Source organism: Miniopterus schreibersii (assembly GCF_964146895.1).
Source record: "Miniopterus schreibersii genome assembly, chromosome: 15".
NCBI classification, from domain to species: Eukaryota; Metazoa; Chordata; class Mammalia; order Chiroptera; family Miniopteridae; genus Miniopterus; species Miniopterus schreibersii.
This window is the reverse complement of record NC_138115.1, coordinates 21,276,135-21,303,549: the sequence shown is the minus strand read 5'-3', so window position 1 is coordinate 21,303,549 and position 27,415 is coordinate 21,276,135. Positions and strand designations below refer to the sequence as shown.

At 44.3% G+C, this 27,415-nt stretch overlaps 1 protein-coding gene and 1 pseudogene across 4 annotated transcripts; one reads left to right on the top strand and one right to left on the bottom strand.

Annotated features, from left to right (window-relative positions):
• Positions 1-290: 290 nt before the first annotated feature.
• Positions 291-27,012, bottom strand: TATDN2 (TatD DNase domain containing 2). 3 transcript variants are annotated; one of them, XR_014000434.1, is made up of 9 exons: positions 26,471-26,729; positions 25,922-26,338; positions 15,173-15,670; positions 8,369-9,250; positions 4,458-4,585; positions 2,956-3,139; positions 2,658-2,755; positions 2,362-2,533; positions 291-2,202 (listed from the first exon to the last, which is right to left on the bottom strand). XR_014000434.1 is itself a non-coding variant. In XM_081160535.1 (8 exons), exons 2-7 carry the CDS (start codon positions 26,330-26,332, stop codon positions 2,393-2,395), a joined length of 2,244 nt encoding a protein of 747 aa, XP_081016661.1. In that variant the 5' UTR covers positions 26,333-26,338; positions 26,471-27,012; the 3' UTR covers positions 291-2,202; positions 2,362-2,392. The 3 variants fall into 3 exon arrangements, 2 of the variants coding, with proteins under 2 accessions (XP_081016661.1, XP_081016662.1); XM_081160535.1 differs by lacking the exon at positions 2,658-2,755 and having other exon boundaries at positions 26,471-27,012; XM_081160536.1 differs by lacking the exon at positions 2,658-2,755 and having other exon boundaries at positions 26,462-26,533.
• Positions 12,731-13,812, top strand: LOC308568090 (protein ABHD18 pseudogene; annotated as a pseudogene). Its single transcript has one exon. The product of its transcript is annotated as a protein ABHD18 pseudogene (transcript).
• Positions 27,013-27,415: the final 403 nt, after the last annotated feature.

The window sequence follows — 27,415 nt, the reverse complement described above, 5'->3', positions numbered from 1 at the left end:
CTTCCTACTTCACTGCTCTGGGGGGGAAAAAAAAGATGGTATCTGCATAGTTTTCAAAGGCTAAGCAGCAGCAGTACATCTGAGCTCCCAAAGTGTAAAATGAAAGTTAGTGCTCAAAGACATCAAAACTTTAAAGAACGTACCATGTCTTATCTCGTGTAGTTTTGCAGAGATTCATGTATACTCAAGAATGTCTTCAGACCTTTGGGTTCACAGGTTATGAAGTCAGCCAACAACTGAACCACTGTTCTTATTCTGAGAACTCTAAACAAACGTGGAGAGCATGGGAGTTGGCTGAGAATCCATCCCTTTATTTTTAGAACTGATGGTCAAGGGTAGGGGTAATACAGAGGCATTCCAGCAGCACAGCAAAAATAATCAAGTCAGCCATCCAAAATCAAAAACATTGCCAACCAGCTTTCACGCCCACAGCACAGAAATGATAATTCTAAATCCTGGAGATAAAAGTATATAGCACCTTATGCTTTACCTTGGCAGGAAGACTGCATAGGCTGAGATATCCATTTAGTCATCACTTTTAACCCTCTAAAGCAGGACTAGTTGGTTTCCCATGTAGGCAGTATTGACATATAGGGCTTATGAAGGAGATGGATATGCTGCAGTTCATCTGGGTGACAATGAAGCACTCTGAAATATTTAGCAGTTCCCCAAACATTCCAAACAGGAGAACAAGCCCCCTATTCCCCACACTGGCAAACATGAGGCACACACAACACACAGCTAATCCATGGAAGGTCAACAGGGAATCAAGGCCCACTTCTCAGGCCAGCAACTTGTATACAGAGGCAAAACAAAAATACCATATAGGAAAAATGTTAAGTCCATTTCCTTTTAACTTACAAGGCTCAAATGCACCTTCCAAAACGACCCAGAGAAATCCAGCATTAAGTAATGGATTTTACAATTTCAGCTACTGGCTTTCAAAAAACACACAAGGAATCTGGTGGCCTATCTCACTGCAGATTGGGGTAAAGGATCCTTTTTGGACAAAGTGCAGTGCCCTCACATTTACCCCTTGACCATTATAACCTTCCAGGGCCTGTAATGAATATACCTTTACAAGGCACCAACAGGGAGCAGAACACAGCTCAAAACCTGAGATGACCCAGCTGCTCAAAAGTCAAAGGAGAGGCTCTCACTTCCAACACAGAGAAAGGGCATAGAGGAAGCAGAGGCAGAGGCAAAGGAGACCGCCAGGAGGGGGACTGAGAGATTTATACACACCAGGCCTGCTTGTTCTGCAAAGGCAATAGAACATGACTGAGTGACCCCAGCAGAGCTTTGGAGAATTTGATTTACCTCTCAACCTGAAAGGGGCACACAAGAGGCTGTCATATACAATGAAACAGAATGAGTATTTCTGGTCCACTGTTCCAGGGAAAAAGGGCAAAAATGTTAACAGAGTGTGGCTGGGACCTTGACAGTAGACTAGCAGGTAGCTTCTGCTACAAACTGGATCCTCCATCAGTTTAACGCAGCCGAGTTGCAGCCCTGGGGGCATCAGTACGTAGAAACACTTTCTTTAGGGTCCTTTTCCTCAAGAAGGCCTCTTCCTTGAGTTCCCCAATCTGTTAAGATCTCCATCAGCCAGGACTCTCCCTGGACAATGAGTGCCCTTCTGCCCGCTCTGTACAGATGGCAATGGAACCAGTGAAAGCAGCAGTCGAGGTCCTTCCATCTGTGCCAATGCAGAGTCGACACAGCAACAGCGACAGCTAAACTGAAGTTATCCAGGGAAGGGAGGGAAATAACTTCACAGATCTCCAGCAAAGATCCCCACAGGAGATTTCCCACTGAAAGTTCATTCTTAGAACTGAGGACCAGGAACCAAGTTACACAGTGACATGGGCTTAGACGCGTAGGAGGGTGACTTTATTCACAGACTGCTCAAAAAAACACAGGCTGCAGAAAACAGGGATTTGGATTGGCAAACTTATTTCACCTTTCTACCAGCCTTTCTTCTTCTTCCCTGACTGCTGTGGAGCATGTGGCTGGGAGGCAAACCCCCACCCGCCCACCAGCCAGGAGCAAAAGCCTTATGACAACGTTTCAAGGAAAACATCCTATTTCCTGTCCTGGTTTTTCTCCATTCCAAAGGGCTCTCCAAACACACCCTTGTCCTGGGACCCAGGCAGAGATGAAACCCAGCCTATGTTCTGTTAGGTCACTGGTCGTGTTGTCCTGGAGGGTAGGAAAGAGAAAAGGAAAAAGGTTTCAAACCAAGTTTGCTCAAGAAAAATCAGACTTAATGCTCACCCTATGCTTATATTCTCTACATTAATAAAATGTAGAAAAGCAGATTTGACTTGATTTTTAAAAAATATATATGTAAATTTTGACCTTTTATAGAAGGCTCCTGCACCCTCTCTGCTTAAAGATTGTAGAGGCGACTGGTGTTCTCACGCAAGGTAGCCAAGGTGCGGGAGAGTGGCTGATCTTTGACCCTGGCAATCTCTCGAACTGTATGCAAGGCCAGGCCCGGGTGGGCATATTGGCAAAGGTTTTTGGGAACCTGGAAGATATCAAGCATTCAGAACATTGTTGTGCCTTCTGTGCACAGTCATTACACAGAATTCCCTCCCCGGCCCTTCCCCAGTAAGGACCTCTTTGGGGCTGCCCTGTAGAGACCCCTTTACCTGCAGGTGCAGGGAGAGTCCTAGTCATGGGGGGCTCTGGGTGAGCAGGGTCCCACGCTTCCTTGGACTACCCTCTACAGGGTAGGGCTTTGCACTGCCTGGAAGAGAGTGGTTACCCTTCAGCTTCTCAGCCCCCTAGACTTTTGGTTCTACAGAGCAATATAAGGAGACATCTATACAGCAAAGGGTGGGACCTGGAAGTCACTGGGGCTCTGGCCCTGCCAACCTTGTAAGGGTGTGACCACCCACCTCCCCACCCTCTCCCCAGTGCCTCAACTCAGCCTGAAGACACTCCTACCTGTCGAGGCAGGAAGTAGGGGGCATCAGTTTCCACGATGATTCTCTCCAGCGGAATCTGTCTCGCAGCTTCCCGGGCTTCCCAGGCAGAGGAGTATGTCAGGACTGCCGTGAAACCCACAGACATGTTGGGAAAGTGCTTCAACAGGGGCTCGATGACCGGGTAGCTGCCAGTGAAGCAATGCCTGAGAGGAAAAGCCCAGATGAGCGCTCTCACAATCCCCTCTGCAGCAGCCCCCAACTCCCTCCAGACATATAACCCTTTTAAACTATTTTCTGTGGATAAATTTCCAGAAATGGAAAGACTGCATCCAAAGGAAGGACTCCACAGTAAACACAGACAAGTGCTGGCTTTACTACATTAAGACCCAAGAGGACTCTTGGTGAGCAATGCTCACCCATCAACCTATTACACCACAGAATACTATACAGCCACTCGAAATAATCACCAAGAAGAACATATAGCAACAATACATGGACAGGGTATGCTTATGACACAGAAAGAGAAGCAGAATTTAAAACTGTGGCCCCTGTAAAATTATAACTACAGTAGATAAAAATTATGTCCATGTAGGCAAATGAACTCAAAGGAAACAAAAAATAAAAATATAAGGGAGTGAGGCTATAGGTGAATTTTCCTTCTCTTAATTTGATGGTTGTTCACGTTCTTAATATAATATATATATTGTTAACCAATCTGGAAATTCAGGGCTTCCGTCAGAGGCTTCACTCTCTGCTTGGGCACCTGAAAGGCAGCAGCCTAGAGGCCTGACAGGCCCACCCACTTCTGCCACTTGTCAAGACCAAGACTCCCTGTTTATGCAGTTAATCCATCTCACACATCTTGAAAGAGCCAGCCCAGGCATCACCTCCTGATCCCTTTCCAGCCAGGCTTAGCTAATGGCCCCTCCTCTGGCTCTCACAGCACCATATGCCCACCTCAGCCCCATGCTCTCTACAGAAGTCGCCAACTGACTCATCTGTCTCCCACAGCTGAGCCAACACCCAGGACACGTACAGGGAAAGAGATCACAGAGTTTGTCAAAGTGAACTTAAAATATCATTCAGACAAAGCACATCATGTACTTTATTGAGCTTTCAAATTTGAAAAGGAAAGAAAATGTCTTTTCAGGCGCCCTGGAATCTTCTCTGCGTGCTAAGTCACTGGACTCCACAGAAACCTCTCCTGAAATCAACAGTCCTCATTTCTGAGAACTGAAACTCCATTCTAGCCTGCACCCAGGACAGAGGACATGAAAGCCCCCTTCTTGCTTATTGGTCATTTAGGGTAGTAGTTCAAACCATATGAAGTTGCAGTTTTGTTAGTAAAAAATGGTCAAATATCAGAAATTTCATATGGTTCAACCTAACACTTAATCTTTAGTAAAGAAACTACATAAAGGCATATCATCCATGCTCTCCTACTGAGTTTTGGTTTTTCCAACTAACATCCTAGACAGAGGAAGTATTCATTTCATTTGCCCACTGAAGCTCCCACCTAACCTATGGATCTTGTAGTCCGAGGGCACAAATTTTTTCATGATGCGCAGTAGATCTTCGTCAGCTTCTCGGCAGTGAATCACCAAGGGCTTCTTTAAAGACACGGCCAACTGCAGCTGTCTCTCAAATACCTGGGAGAAGACAAAGTGAGAACATGCGTAGGTTAGGGCCACTTCAGAAGCCTGTTACCTCCAGAACACCCAGGGTCCAATGGGCAGCCCTACTGTCTCTAACTCTGTATTTTTAAACTATACTGTATAATGTACAGTAATAAATAAGACTTACTGGGTCTTCCTGAAGAGCCAGGGAGTGCTCAAAGCACTTTAGGTACATTATGACACGTAACCCTCACAAGCACCCTGAGGTAGGTACTGCTCTTAGCCCATCATGCAGTTGAAGAAACTGAGGCTCTAAGTCAGGTCAAGTAACTTGCAGCTGAGAAGCTGTAGTGTCACCCTTCAAATGTGAACCCAGGTAGTCCACACAGCAACCGCTAGCATGCTTATCTGGGGTTGCAGGAGCAGAGTGGGGCTAACAGAAAGTACAAGCTAAATGTCCTTCCCCTCATTGTCCCCACCTCTACTCCCAAGAGGTGATCATTTTTCATACCTTTTCCTACATACATACATACATACACACACACACCAACACACAATCAATGCCTGGCTTTCAGATAAATACTATACATTTTTTTTTTTTTTCCAATTTTAGAGAGGGAGGAAGGGAGAGAGAGAGAAAAAGAAACATGAAGCCCGGCGAGGCATGGCTCAGCTGCTGAACATCAACCTAGGATCCAGGAGATCGCGGTTCGATTCCCAGTCAGGCCACATGCCCGGGTTGTGGGCTCGATCCCCATTTGGGGACATGCAAGAGGCAGCTGATCAATGACAACTCTCTCATCTTCGATGTTTCTATCTCTCTCTCCTTTCCTTTCTCTAAAATCAATAAAAGATATATTTTAAAAAAAAAGAAACATCAATGCAAGAGAGATACATCAACTGGTTGCCTCCCGAATGTGCCCCGACCAGGGATCAAACCCACAACCTAGGTATGTGCCCTGACCAGGAATTGAACCCATGACCTTCCGGTACACAGGATGATACTCAAACCAACTGAGCCACACTGGCCAGGGCAATACATATTTACTCAACCAAAATCAGATATTCTTCCAGGTGAATACCTACAGATATGTTAAATATTTTTTTAAAAACTAGCCATTTTTAAACCTTCATTAGTAAAATGCACATATTGTTAATGGTTTAAATGAAAAAAGTTGGGCTAGAACTTATTTTTTCCTCAACAAGTTCAGGTTTAGAACAAAGAACAAAAGTATTAATTCATTATAAATAAATTACCTCATCTTAAACTTAATGTTTCCATAAGTAGTTTTCTTAATTGTGGAATATAATTCATTTTGCATTTACATAAAATAATATGATGCTTTAGGTAATTTGAATCAGGTGATATTCACTTGAGAATGTCATTTTCCAGTCTAACACTTGTACTCCTCTTCTCATAATAGAAGCACTGAGCCAATACAATTCTGATGTAACTCTTGTTTAACCTGTGTTTTCAACTAAAGGAAAATGCATCAACCCAGGAACCAGGAGGTCACAGTTCAATTCCCGGTCAGGGCACATGCCTGGGTTCCTGGCTCAATCCCCAGTAGGGGGCGTGCAGGAGGCAGCTGATCCATGATTCTCATCATTGATGTTTGTATCTCTCTCTTCCTTTCCCTTCCTCTCTCTGAAACCAATAAAAAAATATAAAATAAAGTAAAATAAAATAAAATAGGAACTCTGCTGAGGCAAGAGGTTATTTGAATGTACAAGACAAACCTAACTCTGAATTGAAACACTATATTAGAAACCCATTCAAGTCAAAAACTGAAAACATTCACACACACAAAATCTCACCCAGCTCTGGCTAGTGGAGCACTGTCTGGTACACCAAAAGGTGGTGCGTCTGATTCCCGATCAGGGCACATACCCAGGTTGTGGGTTCAATCCCCAATAGGAGGCAACTGATCAATGACCCTCAAGTCAAAATCATCCTGTTTGGAATTTAGTAAACTTAACAGGTCCTAGCAAATTCACCTCAAAGAAAATCCTTTGGAAACATCTGAACATCCTAAGTTATTTCTTTTTTTTTTTTAATCGTCACCTGAGGATATTTTTTCCATTGCTTTTCAGAGAAAGTGGAAAGGAGAGATAGAGAGAAACATCAATGTAAGAGTGACACATCGATTAGGAAAGCTGGTATCAAATTCTGCCCAGGCTGGAACCCACACATGCTCACCAAAGCCTGAGCATACTGGGCATGCAGACCCAGGCCTAACAGGCATTAACAAGAAGACAGCACCCAACAAATTCAAACTGGCAACGTGCACAGTGATGAAGTAGGAGGGTCTTTCTCCTTGTCCCGCTCCTTCCTAAATCAGAAACTTCCATTGAAATGCTGTAACTACTTCTACCCTGCCAAATCTCCATGGTGAAAAGATACTGGGAGTGAAAATACTAAGATGGTAATTGGTTATCTCTAGTGGAATGGGAAAGTATCACCTTTATACATTTTTGTGTTTTCCAAATATTCTACAGTGTGCATATTTAACTTTAAAATCAGAATAAAAATAAACAAACAAAATTTGTTGCTTCCCAAGAAGGAAAACAAATGTTTTGACACGTAACACTAGCCATAAGTAGTCATAAAGTACCTAACTCCTCCTCCCCCTCTGACATAATAAAGCTGAAAGAAATAGCTTGTGAAGAATTTGAGAAATGACATCTTGATGGTCTGGATAAGAGCAATTAAATATTAAGGAGTTCTAAATTCTTTAGTTCTAAAAGCGGAGAACCCCCCCCGTCCCCAAAAATGGAAAAACCCCATTGTTAGATTTCAACAACTAAAAGAGGAATTAAAACTGTAAGCAAGTCGCCCTGGCCAGGTTGCTCAGTTGGTTGGGCACTGTCCCATACACCAAAAGGTTTTAGGTTCAATTCTTAGTCAGGGTACATACCTAGGCTGTGGGTTCAATTCCCTGTTGGGGCATATATGGGAGGCAACCAATCGATGTTTTCCTCTCACATCGATGTTTCTCTTTCTCTCTCTCTCTCTCCCTTCCTCTCTCTAAAAACCAATAAAATATATCCTCATGTGAGGATTTTTAAAGATAAGTAAATAAAAACTGTAAGCAAGTGGGCCACCATCATAGCAACATAGTATCTGGACCAGGAAGTTCATGACCAACAGACTACTTTAGGGGAAACAAATGGTCACTGACGTCCTGCACCCTGGGAAGGCAACAGTACCTAAGACAGAAATTCGGGGAAAACTAGCCAAAATATATAAGACCACACCAGATGTCATCTTTGTATTTGGATTCAGAACCCATTCTGGTGGTGGCAAAACAAGTGGCTTTGGCATGATTTATGATTCCTTAGATTACGCAAAGAAAAATGAACCCAAACAGAGACTGGCGAGACGTAGCCATATAAGAAAAACTCCCGAACAGAAGAAAGTCAGAGGGACTGCAAAGGCTTATAGTGATGCTGGCAAAGAGGAGGAGTAAAGATTCTTTAGTGACACAAGGCCAGCGTGGCTCAGCAGTTGAGCATCGACCTATGATCCAGGAGATCGAGATTCGATTTCCAGTCAGGGCACATGCGGGGGGGTTTTGGACTTGATCCCCAGCAGGGGGCGTGCAGGAGGCAGCCAATCAATGACTCTGTCTCATAAATGATGTTTTCTCTCTCCCCCTCTCCCTTCCTCTCTCTGAAATCAATAAAAATATTTTCTAAAAAAAAAGTTTCTTCAGTGACTTTATCTGTGGCGATTGTACAGATTTTTCACGAGAGGATTAAGAAACTAAGAACTTTAAAAAAAAAACTAAAGCAAGCTAGAGAGAATCTCATTACCTTGTGCTGTTCTGGAACAGGCGTGGTGCATTTATAAGAGTAATCCAAGCCCATTTCCCCAAATGCCACAGCCTTGGGATGCCTTAAGGCTTGCAAAAGATTTCTTTCTTGACTCTCACTGTAGTAACGTGCAAAATGAGGGTGACAACCAAAGGCCCCCCAAACCAGATCCTCTTTCAACAAATCCTCCCATAGGCAATCTGTCAGTGTCCTGGGATCACAGAAGTCAGAGATGCAGCCCTGAAATTCCTTAGGGAAGGAGCTGCTATAAATTTTTCTGAACTTGCTAAAGGTCCCTTTGAAAGACAACTTGGAATAGAGCATATCCAAGTGACAATGGGTATCGATGAAACCCTCCTCTAGGTTTCGCTCCAGATGGCTTCTTGGCAGAGAGCTAGATGCACGTCCTTCACAAGAACGGGGTGGTGCCTCCTCCTGGAATGTTCTTTTCTCCTTCACCTGCTCTTCTATGCTTCTGGAGAAATGAAATGAGCGAGAATTCTGGGATCTGCCTTCCTCTGTTACCTCCAGATCTCTGGAGGTGTTTTGAGAGTTCAATGTAGAGTTGGGGGAATAATCACTCAGGAGGCCCCGGCTGCTCCTCCCAGCCTGCAACGTGTCACTGCTGCTGCTGCCCATGGAGGGGTAGCTAGAAGGCTTGCGACTGTTGGTCCAATAGCTGGCATAGTCACACCAAGGACTACTGTACAAGTGAGCCGGGTACATGACATAGTCAGTAGGAAAGGCAGAAGGCTCTGGAACTGCTGAGAGTTTCAGCGAAATGGGCTCCTCCTGAGAGAATCTGACTGTGGAGACCTCATCCACATCAGACCAGTCACTTCCTGAAGAGGTGTGTTCTATCACCACCTCCCTTTCTTTAGGCTGCAGAAAAGAGACAACAAAGGGTTAGCCTTCCTATGTGAACACAGCCTCCCATCCCATACTCTGTCATCTATAGAACATAAGCTCTGGCTTGATTTTTGGCCACAGTGAAGGCCTTGCATTGGCTCACCTGTCACCTAGCTTCCTTATAATTTCCAGATAGTGAGCCAGGTTACAGCTATGAACAGTCAAATCAGGCTCAGGGGATAAACTCATAATTTCATCCCTAAAGGGGGATGCTATACCTGCACTCCCTCTCTGAATGATCCCTCGAGAAAAACTGCTCTGTGTATTGGGAATTTTAGAGAAAAACAGTGACAGGCATCTCATCTCTAACATGTTTCTAATACATTCAAAATGCATAACCACACAGTTGTGGCAGGGGTTTTTTTTTTTGTTTTTTAAATTGAGAGAGAGGAATGGAGGGAGGGAAAGAGAGCAACAGGGGCGAGAGAGAAAAACACTGATGTGCTTCCCGTATGCAACCTGACCAGGGATCAAACCCAAAATCTGGATATGTGTCCTGACCAGGGATTGAACCTACCACCAAAAGGTCTACAGTACAACACTCCAACTAACTGAACCACATCAGCCAGGGTGTTTTTTTTGGTTCTTTTTAACAATTTTTTTAAATTGATTTGAAAGAGAGGGGGAGAGAGAGAAACACCAATTTGTTGTTCCACTTATTTCTGCGTTCATTGGTTGATTCTTATATGTACCCTGACTAGAGATCAAACCTGCAATCTTGGCGTACTGGGACGATGTTCTAACCTACTGAGCTACCCAGTCAGGACTTTGGTTGTGACAGTTTTAAGATGTGTCTGAAAATTCTGACACTACTCCCCATTGAAAGATGGGGTTTGAGACCACTCCCCTTGAACCTGAGCCAACCTACTTACTGACTTGTTTTTTTTGTTTAATCCTCACCTGAGAATATTTTTTCCATTGCTTTTCAGAGACAGTGGAAAGGGGAGAGACAGACAAAAACACTGATGTGAGCGAAGACACATCGATTGGTTGCCTTCCACATGCGTCCTGACTGGGGCCAGGGATGGAGCCTGCAACTGAGGTACGTGCCTTTGGCCAAAATCAAACCCGGACCCTTCAGTCCTCAGGCTGATGCTCTTACCACTGAGCCAAACCAGCTAGGGTGACTTATCTGTAACCAAGAGAATGCAGTAATGAGACTGCACAACTTCCAAGGGTAGATCAGAACAGCCTTGTAGCTTCCCCTGGTTCTCTCAGCTTGCTCTCCTGGGGGAAGCTAACCGTGTAAGAAATCTTACTGCCCAATGCCGGGCCAGGCATGGCTCAACGGTTGAGCATTGACCTAGGATCCAGGAGATCTCAGTTCGATTCCTGGCCAGGGCACATGCCCGGGTTACAGGCTTGATTCTGTCGGGGGTATGCAGGAGGCAACTGATCAATGACGACTTTCTCACCATTGATATTTCTATCTCCCTCTTCCTTCCTCTCTCTGAACTCAATAAAGATATATTTTAAAAAATAATAATAAAGAAACAAATCTTACTACCCAAGATGACATGCTAGAGAGGTCACATGTAGGTGCCAGCATCAACTGCCCAATGTGTGAGTGCACATCTTGTATGTCAAGCTTTGCTAAGCTTTCAGATTGCAGCCTTCCCAATATCTGAATGAAACCACGTAAGAGACCCCCTCCAAAGCAAGATCTGCCCAGTCTGGACCTTTCTGAATTCCTTACTCAAAAGTGAGAGCAAAATAAAATGGTTATTTTACATCAGTAGGTGCCATATAACCAGAACTATACAATGCATTAAATCAAGTTAGCACTGTTAGAACCTAAGTTCCACAAAGTCAGGAATTTTTATTTTCTTCACTGAAGTCTTCCGAATAGCTAGAACAGTGTGCCTGGCATAGAGTGTTCATAAGTATTTATTGAATTAGTTTGTACAATAAATGGTGCAGTGGTTCCTGAACTTAGTTTCACATCAGAATCTCTAAGAGGCTTTTGAAACACACAGCTTTTTTTATTATTATTATTTTTAAAGGGGGGGGGGAGAGAGAGAGAGAGAAACTCCGAGGTGAGAGAGATACATAGATCAGTTGCTTCCTGCACACCACGACTGAGGATTGAACCCGCAAACTAGGTATGTGCCCTGACCAGGAATAGAACCAACAACCTTCTCATGCAAGAAACCACACTCCAACCGAGCCACACTGGCCAGGGCTTTCTTGGGTTTTTTTAAAAACCCTCACCTGAGGATATGTTTTTATTGATTTTTAGAGAGGGAGAGAGAAACATCGATGTGAGAAAAACATCAATAGGTTGCCTCCTGTACACACCCTGAATGGAAATCAAACCTGCAACATTTTAGTGTATGGGACAACGCTCCAACTAACTGAGCCACTCAGTCAGGGCTCACTCTCTCCTCAGTAGCAATCAAAGTTTATCTGTGTTTAAGTCAGCCCAAATGGAAGTTAATTTTCCAGACTCTCTTGCAGCTAGGTGTTAGCCAGGTTTCTAGATTCCTATATGAGTAGATACCATGTGGACTTCTGAGCCAAGCTCTTAAAAGGGAGTGTTGCCCAGCCGATGTGGCTCAGCGGTTGAGCATTGACCTAAGATCCAGTAGATCAAGATTTGATTCCCAGTCAGGGCACATGCCCAGGTTCTAGGCTTGATCCCCAGTGGGGGGCATGCAGGAGGCAGCCGATCAATGACTCTCTCATCATTGATCACTGATGTTTCTATCTCTCCCTCTCCCTTCCTCTCTCTGCAATCAATAGACATATTTTTTAAAAAGGGAAAAAAAAGGAAGTGTAGCCCTGGCTGCTGTGGTTCAGTGGTTAGAGCATCATCCTGCAGACCATAGGGTCATGGGTTCAATGCTGGTCAAGGGCACATACCTGGGTTGCAGTTTGTTCCAGCCCGTCAGGGTGTGTGCAGGGGGCAGGCTGATCCATGTGTCATCAATGTTTCTCTCTCTCTCCCCCCCACTCTCTCTAAAAATAAAAATTAAATTAAAATATCAATGGAAATTGCATTCTTGGAAAGGCTATTGGCACTGAGGTTGGAGCTTGGACTCAAGGAGAGTCCCAGGAAACAAGGCATAGGCAGTGCTGGGAAACTCGGTCAACTAGACAGCAGGAACCCACTGATCAGCCAATGTTTGTTTACTACTGATGGGTGTGAGCAAGTTAGACGTTCTATACCAGAGGCTTCTCCTTATAAAACTTTTTATCAGAAGATGGGGAAGGCCAGAGGATCTTAAAAGACTCTCTGAACTCAGAAAGATAACTGGAAATCAAGAAAGATGTCAGAATCTGGTTTCAAGTGGTTATCCAGTATACATCAGTAAGACTGAAGAGCAGTCAGATTGTAAGACCTTAGATGGACACTTTGTTTCCCCTATGGCTCACTATGTGCCTGATATCATGCCAATTGAATCTGTTATTACAAGGTTCCAATTTATTGTGTCTAAAGAATGGAAGAGCAAATATAGACCCATATGCATTCATCTTGCTGGAACAGAAGATCATCATTACTGGAGACGATGAACACTGATGGCTCGTCCTATGATTAAAAAAGCCCGAATGGCTTCTTTGTTGTTAGAAAACCCTTATTGATGACGTCAGACTATGCCCAGAAGAAACGAAACTGATGCACAGATATAAAGAAATGCTCAACATTGCTGAAGGTCTAGCTTAAAAAACATGTCTGACCTATTTGTGATGGGAGGAGCTCTTGTTTTAGAATCTGCAGCTCTCTTGCACTGGCTAGAGAAGAAGGGTTATGGACCTCTAGGAATGACCAGAATATCCATGGGAGGACACATGGCTTCCTTAGCAGTATCCAACTGGCCTAAGCCCATGCCATTGATTCCATGTCTGTCTTGGTCCACAGCATCTGGGGTCTTCCCTACGGGTGTGCTGAATAAATTGATTAATTGGATGGAGGTGGAAAAGCTGTATTATACACAGACAGTTTATGAGGAAGAAATTATTCACATGCTTGAATACTGTGGGAGAGATCCTTTCAAAATGGGACAAGAGTTCATGAAATGCTTCCCTAGTAGTGCAGACAATCTGGTTTCTAGAACTGTAAATTTAGATATGACAGACTCAGTTGTGTCCTCAAAACCTTCTGGGTGCCATAAATCTAGTAAAACATCTTTAAGTGCCACATCAGAAGGACTCTTGTTGCAAGATACTTCTAAGATGGAGTGCTTCAATCAAACGCTTTCAACCAACAAAAGTTATACAAGTTGTAATCCTCAGTCATACCGCCTACTCAGTAAAGAACAAAGAGGAAAGAATCTTCAGAAAGAAGATACTGATTACTGTTTATGAAAGGAGTCATGGATGAATGTACTCATGTAGCAAATTTCTCAGTGGTTCAAGTCAAAGAAGATGCCTATATTCCACGAACAGAAATTCAAAGTCTACCAGAAATTTGGCCTGGTTGTGAAATCTGCTATCTAGAACAGGGTCATATAAGTGTTTATCTTTTTAAACAAGGACTCTTCAGACAAGCCATCTATGATGCATTTGAGCGCTTTCTGCATAAATATGCTAATTAGATTACTGTATGTAACCAGTGTGGCTATCGTGTTTCTTACAAAAGGAGTTTCACCCTTTGATGACATGAAAAACAAGCAGACAGCACTATAGAATTGCTATACATTTAGTCTGGAATTCAGTCACAAATCAGTCAACTATAATCTTTAAATGCATTTGAATAACTTTAAACCAATATTTGGATGAAGTGATGTTGAAGCAGTTTGTTATTGTTCATGGGAATCCCATGTACTCAATATATAGTCTATTATTTCTACTTATGAAAACTTTAAATTTTTAATTATGATTAATTTATTAATTTAAAATAAATTTATTCATAGAAACCATATTGGTTTTTATAGAACTGCTATATCAAAGTTTTTAATACATCAGCTTGTATTATATACCTTTATCTGATATTTCTACTACTGACTTGCTTTCAGAAACATGTTTATTTCTTTTATAGATTTATAGTGAATTTATAATCTTATTTTCACCTTTAATTTTCTGCTGTGGAAACTTATGATGTGCAAAATCAGTTAACTTTGAATTCTAAAATTGTGTCTTAACATTTCCTTATGTATATATCTACTCTGTGTTTGCAAAACATCTAACTTCACTTTAGGCCAAGAACGTAACAGCTTTGACTTAATTTAAAAAATTAATGGCATAGTGAAATTGCTCTGTCCCAAATAAACTTTATTTTACAGAAAAGATAAAACTACCAACTTTTTTAAATTAGAAGATAACATGGCTAGATTTGGTGCTTTCTTTTTATGATAAACTTCTCAAGCTGAGAGCTAAAATACTCTCAAAAAGTAGAAACTATTTTTGGGTGTCGTGTCAAGGCTTAGAATAAATGTATTTGCATTTTACTTATTTGGGGGGTGGAAAATCAATGGAAAAATATCCTCAGGTGAGGACTAACAAAAAAGGAGGCGTACGTTATTCTTTCCTCCCCTTACTATTGGCTGGACTGGTCAGTGTAATCTGAGCCCTATCAGAGTAGCCATCTCAGACACAAGATGGAAACTGTGTTGAGGAGCAGCAGAGCATCAAGAGAGAAGGCACCAGGGTCCCTAACACTCTGGAGTCATCCTCCTCAAACCAAACTTCTACTTTTTTTAAGCCACTGTTATTTTGGCCTTTATACGGCAGGCAAATCCATATCTTAACATATAAACCCTAAAACAAGAAAGCACTGAATTGAGGTTTCTTAATAACTCTGAAAGGTATGTTAGGAGAGAACCATCAATTTGTTGCCTGGAATCCTAAGTAAAGCACTGCTTTAATGAGTAACACTTAGGATCAAACTAGAAAGTCCAAACACTACATTTAATAAAGAGAACTAAAAACTCCATGCTTGGCATGAGCAAGACTCACCTTTTGGCTTTCTAAATTAGAGTCAGAGTCATCCAAAAACTCTAGGGATGGAGAGTGCTTGTCAATAACTGTCCTTCGATCACCAAGTGGCTCTTCGCTGGGTTCCTCCTGAGGGTCTATCACCACTCTCCGCTCACAGAAGCCGCTCCTCTCCAGCACGGCCTTTTTTTCCTCTTTCACTCTGACCTCTGGGGCTGACTCCTTCTCTTTCTGAGGAGCAGACACAGTGACACTCCTGGCTGGTCCTTCTCCACGGCTGGGATGCTCTCCTGCGTTTGGTTTTGCCCTAGTTGCAGTCTCTCCCTTCCTTTTTGGCATTGACTTTCCCAGAATGCCCTGGATAGCCTTCAGGTAGATCATTGTGGAGCCCTGGTCTTGAAGTCTATCCCTCTTCTTTTTCTGAACCTTGTTTGGTTCCTCAATTGTGTCATTCTGACCCTCAGCTTCAGCTGCAAACTCAGAGTTCGCGGAATTACAAGAACTATCTTTGGAATTAACCTAGAAAAAAAACAGAACATGAAAAGGTTATTTCATACATGAAGCACTTGACAAATTAAACACCAGTGGGGCTCCACCAATCAAAGGGACAGTGATAGCAGCTAAGACAAAGATTCTCCCCAAGTGATGGTTTCCATCCCACCCACTGTAAAAGGAACTAAACTGCTCGCTTTCTCTCTCTCTCTCTCTCTCTCTCTCTCTCTCTCTCTCTTTCTTTCTAATCCTCACCCAAGGACATGCTTTTGATTTGAGAGAGAGAAACATCGATGTGAGAGTGAAATATCCATCAATGCCTCCTGCCACACACCCTGACCGAGAATCGAACCCACAACCTTTTGGTGCACAGGCCAACGCTCCAACCAACTGAACCACACCGGCCAGGACATGCTGCTATTGCTTAATACTTTCTCACACTTATCAGATAATATCCTCATACTGCAGTGGAAAGGAATGAGATGAAAGATCAACAGTCTACTAACACTAGACTGCAAGCTCCTTGAGGGGGAAGACTACCACATACTTCAGAACACACCCAGGCAAAACAGAAGCTTAACGTTTTAGTACTGGAAGAGTCCCCAGAAACCAGTTAACCCAATCCCACAGCTAAGAGTCAAGGAAACCCAGGGGCCCTGTGAGGAGTGAATGCCAATCTTCTGACTCCTGAGGGCAGTGTGCTCCCACTGTACCCCCAGCCTTCTTGAAGTTCTCTGCAAACTCATTGCCCCAAATCAAAACTTTGGCTATTAACTTTAGGGAGATGGACAGGAAAGGTAGCTTTTACTTTCATTTTGAATCTCTGAATTTTCTAACAGATTAGACTTTTTAAAATGTCTACAGGGATCATTTGGGAAAGGAGGTTATGGGCCATTTTTATTTTCTTTATATCCTTCCATATTTAAGAAAATCAAATAATATTAAAAATAAATTTGACCCTAGTACACTGCTGGTGGGAATGCAGACTGGTACAGCCACTATGGAAAACAGTATAGAGTTTCTTCAGAAAATTAAAAATTGAACTGCCATTTGACTGTGATCCCACTTCTAGGAATATATCCTAAGAAACTCGAAACACCAGTCAGAAAGAACTTACACCTATGTTCATAACAGTGCAATTTACAATAGCTAAGATGTGGAAACAGCCCAAGTGCCCATCAGTAGATGAGTAGATAAAAAAGCTGTGGGACAATTATACCATGGAATACTAAGCAGCTGTAAAAAAGGATCTCTTACCCTTTGGGACAGCATGGATGGAACTAGAGAGTATTATGCTAAGCAAAATTAGCCAGTCAAAGAAAGACAAGTACCACGTGATCTCACTCATATGTGGAATATAATGAATAAACTGATGAACAAAACAGATCCAGAGACACAGAAGCATGGAACAGACTGAGGGATCTCAGAGGGAAGACGGGGTGGGGGAGTGGGTGGGGAGAGATTAATCAAAGAACTGATATGCTTATATGCATAACCTATGGACACAGACATTGGTATAGACACAGACACAGGCCTGGGGGTGGGGTGGATGTGGGGTGGAGGGGATCGACAAGGGAAAAGGGGCACATCTGTAATACTTTCAACAATAAAGATAAATTTAAAAATAATTTTGAAGGCTCTCAGGACACAGCCACACTTCCCAGCCCCCCTTCTTGACTGCTACCAATCACTTGCCCATTCTCAGCCCATCACACCCTCTTATACACTGTCACTGGCACATCTCATTTCCTCTGCTTGGGATACCCTTGCCTCAGTCTCATTTTAACATTTAAGGCCCCTCACCCCTTGTTTGACTTCCCCACCTCTGCCTATGGGACCAATTGCTCTTCTCTTGCTCCCCTAGGAAGGTGTGGTCTACAGCAAACTGAGGAGCCCCTGCACCTTCTGAATGGCCACAGTTCCTCACCTCAAGCCACCTGTAGCCACTTGGGAGTGCAAACCCAGAGCTATAGATTCTAGTTTTTCAAGTAAGACAGGAATCTCAAATTTAATGAATTTTTCATCCAGTTAGCAAGTATCTGTTGAGCACTTAACTATGTGCCAGTAGGCACTGTTCTATATCTGGAATTTAGCTTTCAATAAAACATACAAAAAATGCCTGCTTCCTGGAGTTTATATTTTAGTTGGTGAGGGAAGGAAAAACCAGAAGCAAAAGAGTATATATGTTAAAGAGTGAAAAGTGCCAGGTAGAAAAATAAAATAGGAAACTGGCTAGAAAGTAGGGAAAGGGAGAAGGTCACTCAAGTCTTGAGTTCAAGGCAGAGGTTTGAACTAGACGTGTGCGTGTGTGTGTGATTGACTTTCAGAGACAGAGGAAGGGAGAGGGAGAGACAGTCCACAACCTGGGTGCGTTCCCTGACTGGGAACTGAACCAGCAGCCTTCTGGTGCATGGGACCACATCCAACCAACCCTAAGCCACACCAGCCAGGGCTAGAGGCATATATTTTTAATGTGAACTTTCCAAAATTTTAAATACTGTGAGGACCTAGCTGACCACATTCAGCCTATGGACCGCATTTGCAAACCCTGGTACAGAAGACCAGGACTGTACTTGTGGGAGTAAAAAAAAAGTAAGGAATAACATACCTTATATTTTCATAAGGACTTACAATTTACAGAGGTGCCACAGCCGTTACCCCTCTTTACAGAGAGGGACACTGTCACATGGATTTTAAGAGGCAGAAGGAGGATTCAAGTTCCCCCCTAACATCCTGGAAACCAAGGGAGACACAGCATCAAAGGCTGAGATGTAAAAGACCATGAGGACCTAAGATCACTGAAGAAGAGTTTCAACAGTGGATAGGAGGATATAAAGGTCAAGATTGGGCAGAAAGTACAAGAGCAGAGACAAACCACCTGTCTTTGAAAAGGAGAGATTTAGCCCTGACAGAGTGGCTCAGTTGGTTGGAATGTCATCCCGTACACCAGAAGGTTTTGGTGTATATGTCCCACAGCTTTTTTATCCACTCATCTACTGATGGGCACTTGGGCTGTTTCCAGATCTTAGCTATTGTAAACTGCACTGCTATGAACATAGGAGTGCATATATTCTTTCTGATTAGTGTTTCAGGATTCACTAATAGTGTTTTAGGATATATTCCTAGAAGTGGGATCACTGGGTCAAAAGGCAGATCCATTTTTAATTTTTTGAGGAACCTCCATACTGTTTTCCATAGTGGCTGCACCAGTCTGCATTCCCCCCAGCAGTGTACTACGGTTCCCCTTTCTCCACATCCTCGGCCAGCACAAGTCGTTTGTTGATTTGTTGACAGTGCCATTCTTACAGGTGTGAAGTGATACCTCATTGTGGTTTTAATGTGCCTCTCTCTGATGATTAGTGACACTGAGCATTTTCTCGTATGTCTCTTGGCAATTTGTATGACCTCTTTGGAGAAGTGTCTATACTATGCAGCTGTAAAGAAGGTTCTTGTACCCTCTGGGACAGTATGGATGGACCTGGAGAAAATTATGCTAAGTGAAATAAGCCAGGCAGAGAAAGACAAACATCACATGATCTCACTTATATGTGAAATCTAAAGAACTTAATAAACTGATGAACAGAATAGATTCAATGACATGGAAGCATAGATCAGACTGACGAATGTCAGAGGGAGGGAGGTGGGGGGGGGGTGACTGGAGGGGGAGAAAGTAACCAAAGAATTTATATGCGTATATGCACAACCCAAGGACATGGACAATGGTGGGGAGGGGGACTGGGGAGGGGGTGGGATGGGGTGGAGTGAGTCATTGGGGAGATAAAAGGGACATTTGTAATATTTTAAATTAAGAAATAAATAAATAAAGTCTGAACTAACAACAAAAAACAAAAAAAGGTTTCGGGTTCAATCTCCAGTTGGGATGAGTACGAGAGGCAACTGGTCAATGTTTCTCTCCCACATTGATGTTTCTTTCTCTTCTCTGTCCCTTCCTCTCTCTCTAAAAAAAGGATTTAGTTTTCCTGACAGTACTGCTGAGTGAACTGTGCACCTCTGAGGGGAGGTAGGAAGATCAAGTGGAGATGTCCTTCCAGCTCTCATCACTACCAGTCTGAACAATTTCTTAGAAAGTCACAAAGGTAGACGTGAGCTGCAGAAATAATGGGCTCAGGAAACAAGCTACCTCTAGAAGCAAAAGGAAAGGCCCTTGGAGCTTAGGAGAAAGAAGGGTAAAGGTAAGGAGCCTGGGGGAAAGGGGAGGGGGGACAGGAAAGGCTCAGGTGTGCTCCAGAGAGGGAGAGCGCCCAGCCTGAACATTTTCAACAGTTCCTAACAAGGTCCCTGCCTATTCCCCCCCATCCTTTCTCTACAATGAGCCATGAGTTCTATAACCTGGCAGTGTCACGCCTCAGCTTAAACCCTTCAATGGCTCTGCATTTGCCTACAGAATACAACCCAAACTCCCAAGCATGACATTGGAAGCCCTTCCCAGGCTGCTCCCCAACCATTCTTTCCCGCATCATTTCCCACCTTTCTCCATATCCCAGGTGTCCGGGAAGTGAAGAAAGGTGCTGGAGAAGAGGGGAAGGAGGAACCGCAGGAACCAATATTGTCCCAAGCACTTCAGACCAGCAGTATTCCCTGACACTTTTTGACACACACAGTTCCTATTGCCTGAAATGTCCTTTCCTCCTCCTTGTCCATCAGAACTCAAACGACGCCTCTTCTGTGAGAACTTTCCCTATGATTGTCGCTTATTCCTCTGACTGTTGGTACTTCAAATATTGCTGTTACAACACTCCATGCACTGCACTGTGATGAACGATTTTTCAGTCTGTCGACCACTGCCTTATTCTTTGCACATCTAGCCTCTAAAACAGACTAAAACACCCAAGCACTGGACATCTGCTGAGGAAACAGGTCACATGTGAAAGCTCTAGCATTCAAGAGCCAAGATACACAATGGTTTCTTGTGTCTGGGCTGTGTCACCCTGAAGAGAGCTCCTCAGGGGAAGAATCTTGCCCTCTGCATCTCCCCATCCCTGACATCTAATGCTGGGCCAGGACAGAGTAGGTGCTCCAGAGGGCAGCAGTAGAAAGAACCCTGCCTTTGAAGTGAGTCTGCTCTGGGATTACATCACAGCTCTGCTGTGTAGAAGCTGTATGGCCCTGGTCAAGTTATTTAACCTTTCTGAGTCTCATTTTCTCAGTGCCTGCACATAGTAGGTGCTCAAATATTTGTTCATTGATATGTAAATATTTGTTAACTAATATGTAAAGATAATACTACTTCACAAGACTCTGAGGTTTATGAAAGTCTGCAGGTCAAACACTGAGAATCATATTTGATCAATGTCTATCACATTATAAATGTTCAAATGTCCCCCCCACTCTTCCTTCCCTATATTGAATATAAAATTTTATGTCATAATAAAGACTAAATGTAAGGTAGGTGAAGGTGTTCATAATAGACACCTTTAATCTTCTCTATAAACAAAGATCATCAGCTACCATTAGAATCGGAGAAAACCTCTCAAACAATTGTCCTAGAGGTGGTAAGGAACAAATAATGTGAGGTTGGCAAGAAGGAATCTCTGATGATTCCAAAATGCCCCAGTCTAGGTATGACCTGAAAGTGTCACTCCCAAAATTCATGTTAAAATCTGAGCCCAAGAAGATGGTACTAGGTGGAGGAGCCTTTGGAATGTGATTAGGTCATGAAAGTGGAGCCCTTAGAAGTGGGATTAGTGCTTTTATAAAAAAGGCCCCAAGCCTGGCCATCATGGCTCAGCGGTTGAGCAAACACCTTTGATCCAGGAGATCGAGGTTCGATTCCCAGTCAGGGCACATGCCTGGGTTGTGGGTTCAATCCCAAGTCAGGGATGTGCAGGAGGCAGTCGATCAATGGCTCTCTCATCATTGATGTTTTTCTCTCTCTTCCTTCCTCTCTCTGAAATCAATAAAGATATATTTTTTAAAAAAATAGGCCCCAAGAGAGCTCCCATGACTCCTCCCTGCCACGTGAGGACAAAATGAAAAGTCTGCATCCCTGAAGAGAGCCATCACCTGACCACACTGGCACTCTGATCTCAGACTTCCAGCCTCCAGAACTGTGGGAAATAAATTTGCTGTTTATAAGCTACCCAGTCTGTGGTATTTTGTTATAGCAGCCACAACAAGCTAAAACAAACATCTTCCCCCTGAATATTCTACGACCTGGCGCAGAGACCTCTGTGCTTAGGCAGTGAAAGGGCCGTAGGGGTGACCACACACAAAGCCAACTGTGTATTCCTCAAAAGTCATAGAGCAAACACAGAAGAACAGGTGATGTGTGGGTAGAAAGAGAAGAGTGCTGAGGGGACCTTGGAAGAACTAGGGGAGAACATGCGATTTTTTGTAAGTGCCCCCCCCCGCTGTGCTTACTGACAGGAATTATTAGACTAACAAGTTCAAAAATGACTGCAGAGAAAGAGGGGAAGAGGTAGAGATTGAGGGGAAGGTAAGAGGCATTTTGTAATTTATCAAGATGAGTAAAATAATGTACACCTTGTTTTCAAACTAACAAACACACTCTAGGAAGAGCCCTTAGCAGTGCTAGAGATAAGATAATTAGAATTGATAATACAGTAAAACCTCAATACAATGGACTAATTCGAGCGAGGGGTGTCCGTTAAAGCCAAAAGTACGTTATAATAAAGTAGGTTTTCCAAATGCATGTTAAAAAAATTGAGAAATTTGCCCAGCCGGGCGTGGCTCAGCGGTTGAGCATCGACCTAGGATCCAGGAGATCAGGGTTCGATTCCCAGTCAGGGGCACATGCCCAGGTTGCGGGCTGCAGCCGATCAATGACTTTCTCATCATTGATGTTTCTACCTGTCTCTCTTCCTCTCTCTGAAATCAATAAAGATATCTTTTAAAAAAAATAATAAAAAAATAAATTTTTGAGAAATTAGTTTACCTGTTTTTACTTATGTAGACATGTTTGTGTAATTAAAATTAAGTATGTATGAAAAGTTTAATTTCACAGAAAAGTTTTCTATATGTATCACCGTAATTTTAAATTTATACTAAATAGGTCTAGTAAATGCCTGCATTCACCAGTTACCTCAAGTAAACAAATGCACACAGCTTGGGCCTGGCTTAGCGCACTTCGGGAACATCCAGTTGAAACTACTACTGAACATTGTTTGCCAGAAGTGACTCTTGGATTTAAATATGTCAACTATAGTTGTAGATATGTAATATTTATGTTGGCAAAATTACTACAGTGTTTGTCCCAACATATGGCCTAACTGCTAAAATTTGTTAAAAATAACAGAGTTAATAACAAAAAAAATAACCTGTTGCCCTGACCAATGTGCTCAGTGGTTAGAGCGCTGCCCAAGCATCAAAAGGTCACTGGGGCTCCATTCCTGGTCAAGGGCATGTACCTGGGTTGCGGGTTCACTCCTCACCCCTGGTCGGGGGTGACTGCCAGAGGCAACCAGTGTATGTGAGAGAACATCAACGCCAATGTCTGTCTGTCTCTTTCTCTCCCCCCTCCTCCCCTTCATCCCTTTCACTCTCTCTGAAAAAGCAATGGGAAAAAATATCCTCAGGTGAGGATTAACAAAAATAAGTAAGTGAAAATAACCTGTTAGTTTAATTATAAGCAAAATCTTGGTTAAAAGCATTTTAAAATTAACAGGGTGTTAATTTCCACATGACATACGGACCGGAAATTTTGTCTATTAAATCCAAAGTTCATTAAATTGAGGGTTTACTGTATCAACATCATCATATTCTTTTTTGTTGTTAATTCTCACCCAAAGATATTTTTTCCATTGCTTTTCAGAGAGAGTGGGAGAGGGGAGAGAGAGAGAGAGAGAGAGAGAGAGAAACACTGATGTGAGAGAGACACATCAGCTAGTTGCCTCCCCGAGTCCCGATGGGAGGCGTGGAATGAACCCAAAACCCAGGTACTTGCCCTTGACCCTTTGGTGGGAGAGCCAACCCTCTAACCACTGAACCATACCAGCCAGGGCATCAACACCCTCACATTCTAACCTTACTCAACATGAGTGATCTTTCAACATGCGAATCTACCTTCCCGCTGTACAGAATCCTGAATAAACTCTCTAATGGCTTAGAATGAAATCCAAATTCCCTTGGCTAATAAAACCCTTCAGCAATCTGCCCCCTGCCTAGGTCTCCAGCCTCCATTCTGGGCTCTTTGCTCCACCACACCATACCATGAGATAATCTCATGACTTCTCCAACCCTCCCAAAAGACTGTGCTCCTGAGAAACCATTTCAAGGCTCCAAGACCCAACAGAGTGTTTGGCACACAATAACCCTCAAATGTTTATTGACCGAGAGCAAGGTACTGGTGAACCCAAAGACTTCTGAGACCATTCATTGTTCCATGGTTGTTAACCATTAAATTGATTTTGACAAAACAAGACTGCTTAGGGCTAAATGAAAGAAAGGTGGGTCCATGATAGGATTAGATCCACCTGGCTTAGAGACCATACCCTACATCTTGAGTTCCCAACCTGCCGGACAGCCTGAGCCAAGGATGGAGCACACCTCAAAGGCTAAGCAAGGTTAATTTTTCTGCCCTTCCTAATACCAGGTTTCACTCTATCTGTAATTGCCATAGAAGTTAAATTTTGTCAATTGGTTGGTTTTTTTTGGTTAATCCTCACCCGAAGATATTTTTTTCCATTGATTTTTAGAGAGTGGGAGGGAGGGAAGGAGAGAGAGAAAGAGAAAAACGTTGACAAGGGGGAAAGAACCTGCAAACCAGGTACATAGCCTTGACTGGGAATTGAACCTGCCACCCTTTGGTGCACTGAGCCACACAGGCCAGGGTAATCAACTGATATTTTATGCTGTACCCAAATCCACTGAAATTACATCAAGAAGGATTAATAACAAGATTAAATTGCATGAGCAAAACCCCACATTCACCTTATTTACATGAGCCATATTCAGTATTCTCACACCAAAGAAAAAGCTTTTCAATTCACCATTAAATTTTGTAAAAATCCCATGCCCTTCCAAGAGCTCTTCAAGGTCCACACTGAAAACACCTGGCCTGGAGCACTTAGCCCAAGAGTTCCCCAGGGTAAATAGCCAAATACTACAGCCTCATTTCTCAGGTCCACATAAGAAACCACTGGGCGGACTTAAAGACAAACCCACTTTCCTTGAGGCTTTGTTTTTATTGCTTTTGTAAAATAACTTTTCTCTAGGGACAGCCCATCTTCCCTCCACCCCAAATAAAGACTTTTTCTCCACTCTTCCACATGCAGAAAGAACTACTCACCTTTTAAAGCCCAGAGCTCCAAAACCTAAAATGTAAACTCTAAGAGGGCAGAGATCTTTGTTTTGTTACTGGAGAATCCCAAGCAACTAGAATACTGCCTGACACAAACTAGGCCCTCAATAAATACTTGTTCAAAACCTGATTGAATAAGTGGATGAAGCTTAACAATATGGCCAGTAATATTAAGTAGTGTTCGCTCTACTCTAATGAAGAAAGAGGAGACAAGAGACTGACTTGTATTTGCTTCTGTTTCCAACAGACTCATGTTCAACTTGCACACACACACACACACCAGCTGGAAAAATTTCATTACCCCTCTCAAAAAAAACCACAATATAAAATGAATGAGTGGGTGTAAACCTCCTCTGTGAAGCACTCCTTATTCCCTTTGCAAATGCTCAGAAACCCTCCTGTGTGCTCCCTTTGGGGAACTAAATGTTTAACCTGCAAAACAACCCCTACCCCACCAACCAGAACTCCAACATTCTGGAAACCATAACTTTAGTGAAAAGCTATATCAAAACCAAATTCTTATTTCCTGGTTCTTATTTAGAGTGGTTCAAAGTACAAGGACACAATCCCTAAATTTACAACTAAAATACATACATCTGTGTCTCCCAAGCATGCAATCCACATTCTACTGCAGTGATTCTCTAACCTGGATGCACATTACAATTACTTGAGGAGATTTACAACTGTGGAAGAAGAGACCATACCCTAGCCCAATAAAATCAAGAGTGGGTTAGGACGAAGTGTTTTAAAGCTTTCCAAGCAGTTCCAAAGTGCCACCAAGTTTGAAAACTACCTCTCCAGGGAACTTTAGGCCACCTCCCTGCCCAAGACTTCGTACTTGGTCTTCTGTGTTTACATGAAGTAGACCTCTGGGAAGACACTAGAGATCTTAAAGAACATTGTCTTTTTTTAGTCTCCTTCCACCAAAATTCCCATCCCCAACATCTCAAGCCCCGTGGAAGGGGCTTCACCGGTTGCAAGGCGTTGCAGCCACCTACCTTAAGGCTATAGGTTTCCTCTTCAAGAGAAGCCATTTCTTCTAGCGAGGAGTTGGCCGGGCGCAGAGGGGATCCCCCTGACGAAAGGAAACCCCGTGTGCTCCGAATCAGGCAGCCTTTGGAGGCAGCCCCGTCCACACCTGGGCCAGAGGAATGGGAGGAGGAAGAGGAGGAGGAATTTCTGCGGTGGGCTGAGTCCCAGGGCAACCTCGGTGAGCAGGCCACATCGTCCTCCCTGTGGGCTTTCAGGCGCTTGGGACTTCTGGCCCCTCCCGAACGCGACGAAGAGCTACGAGCTGACCGTCTGGAGGGGGCCACATCACTGGTCTCCCGGAGGCAGCTGCGCTTGCGGGAACTCCCTTCCGAAGTGCTGCTCCAGTGGTACTTGACCTTGCGCCGCTCCGACGCCATGGGCACCTGCAAGGTAAAGCGAGGACCTGGATTCCAACACCACCCGTCCTAGCTGCCCCTCCTCAGACCCCCGCCATCCCGGGGCCCGCTGGGCGAGGGCAAGCCCGAAGGTCAGAGCCAGGAACCAACCTTACTGACCTTTCCCCCTTCTTTCCACTGCCCATCACAGTTCTCTAGGTTTCAGAGATGCCAAAGCGCTTCGGGGAAGTCAAATGCTGCAAGATCTACTAAAGGCTTCGGATCGGTTTCCAAGCCCACAACGTGTTTCCGCGATTACCAAACGCTTCAGTCTGCACAGCGCTACTTCGGAGATGTCAAAGAGCTTCGGGGACTACAAAGCGCTTCGGTTTAGTTTGCAATACAAAGCCCTTCGGAGATGTCAAAGCGCTTCAAGACTATAGGCGCTTTAAGGTCTACACATGGCGGCCGCACCCGCAGCCCTCGGGCGGGCGCGCGGCCCAGAGGCCCGGAACGTCGATGGCGGGCCGCAGGGCAGGGCCGGACCGGCGCGCAGCCCGCCCTGCTCCCGCGGCCCCACGGCCCAGCCCGGGCCAGAAAGGGCCCGAGCCGCCCCTCAGGAGCCGGCGGCGCCCGGGTCCGCCGCCTCGGAACACACCCTGGCCCGCCCGGTTGCCCCTTCAGTCCCTGCGCCGCAGCCCAGACGTCGGCCCCGCTGCCCCACGGCCCGGACGTCCCGCCCCGGCCGCCGGCTCGCCTGCTCGCCGCCCGCTCCAATCCTGCGGCCTCTTCTCGAGACCCGACTCCACGGGCCTCCGTTGAGCCCGCCTCCTGGAACGAGGCCTGCGGCCCGCAGCCTGGCGTGCGGCGGGGGCGGGTCCTGCGCCGCACCGAGGGCGCCTATTGCTCCAATCCACCAGGGGCAAGACTCCGAGCAAGACGGAGCTCGCCTGTTGGCCAGGAGGCTGGAAGGCGGGACCTTACGCCTTATGAAACTCGTCCATTGGTCGGTAGCGAGGTGGGACGGAGCCACTCACGTGGGCCCGTAGCGCGCGAGGTTGGGGCGAGGCTGCACGCTGTTGTCGGGGCCGCCCTCCGAGGAGGTAGGGGGCGTCCGCGGACCGG

Excerpts from the sequence above, each read along its gene's own strand:
- TATDN2 (XM_081160535.1), bottom strand. The coding sequence starts at position 26,332 with ATGGCGTCGGAGCGGCGCAAGGTCAAGTACCACTGGAGCAGCACTTCG. Across the intron at positions 15,671-25,921 it reads AGGAAACCTATAGCCTTAAG|GTTAATTCCAAAGATAGTTC; the intron begins GTAGGTGGCTGC and ends TTTTTTTTCTAG. Across the intron at positions 3,140-4,457 it reads TCGGACTACAAGATCCATAG|GCATTGCTTCACTGGCAGCT; the intron begins GTTAGGTGGGAG and ends TTTTCCTCTCAG.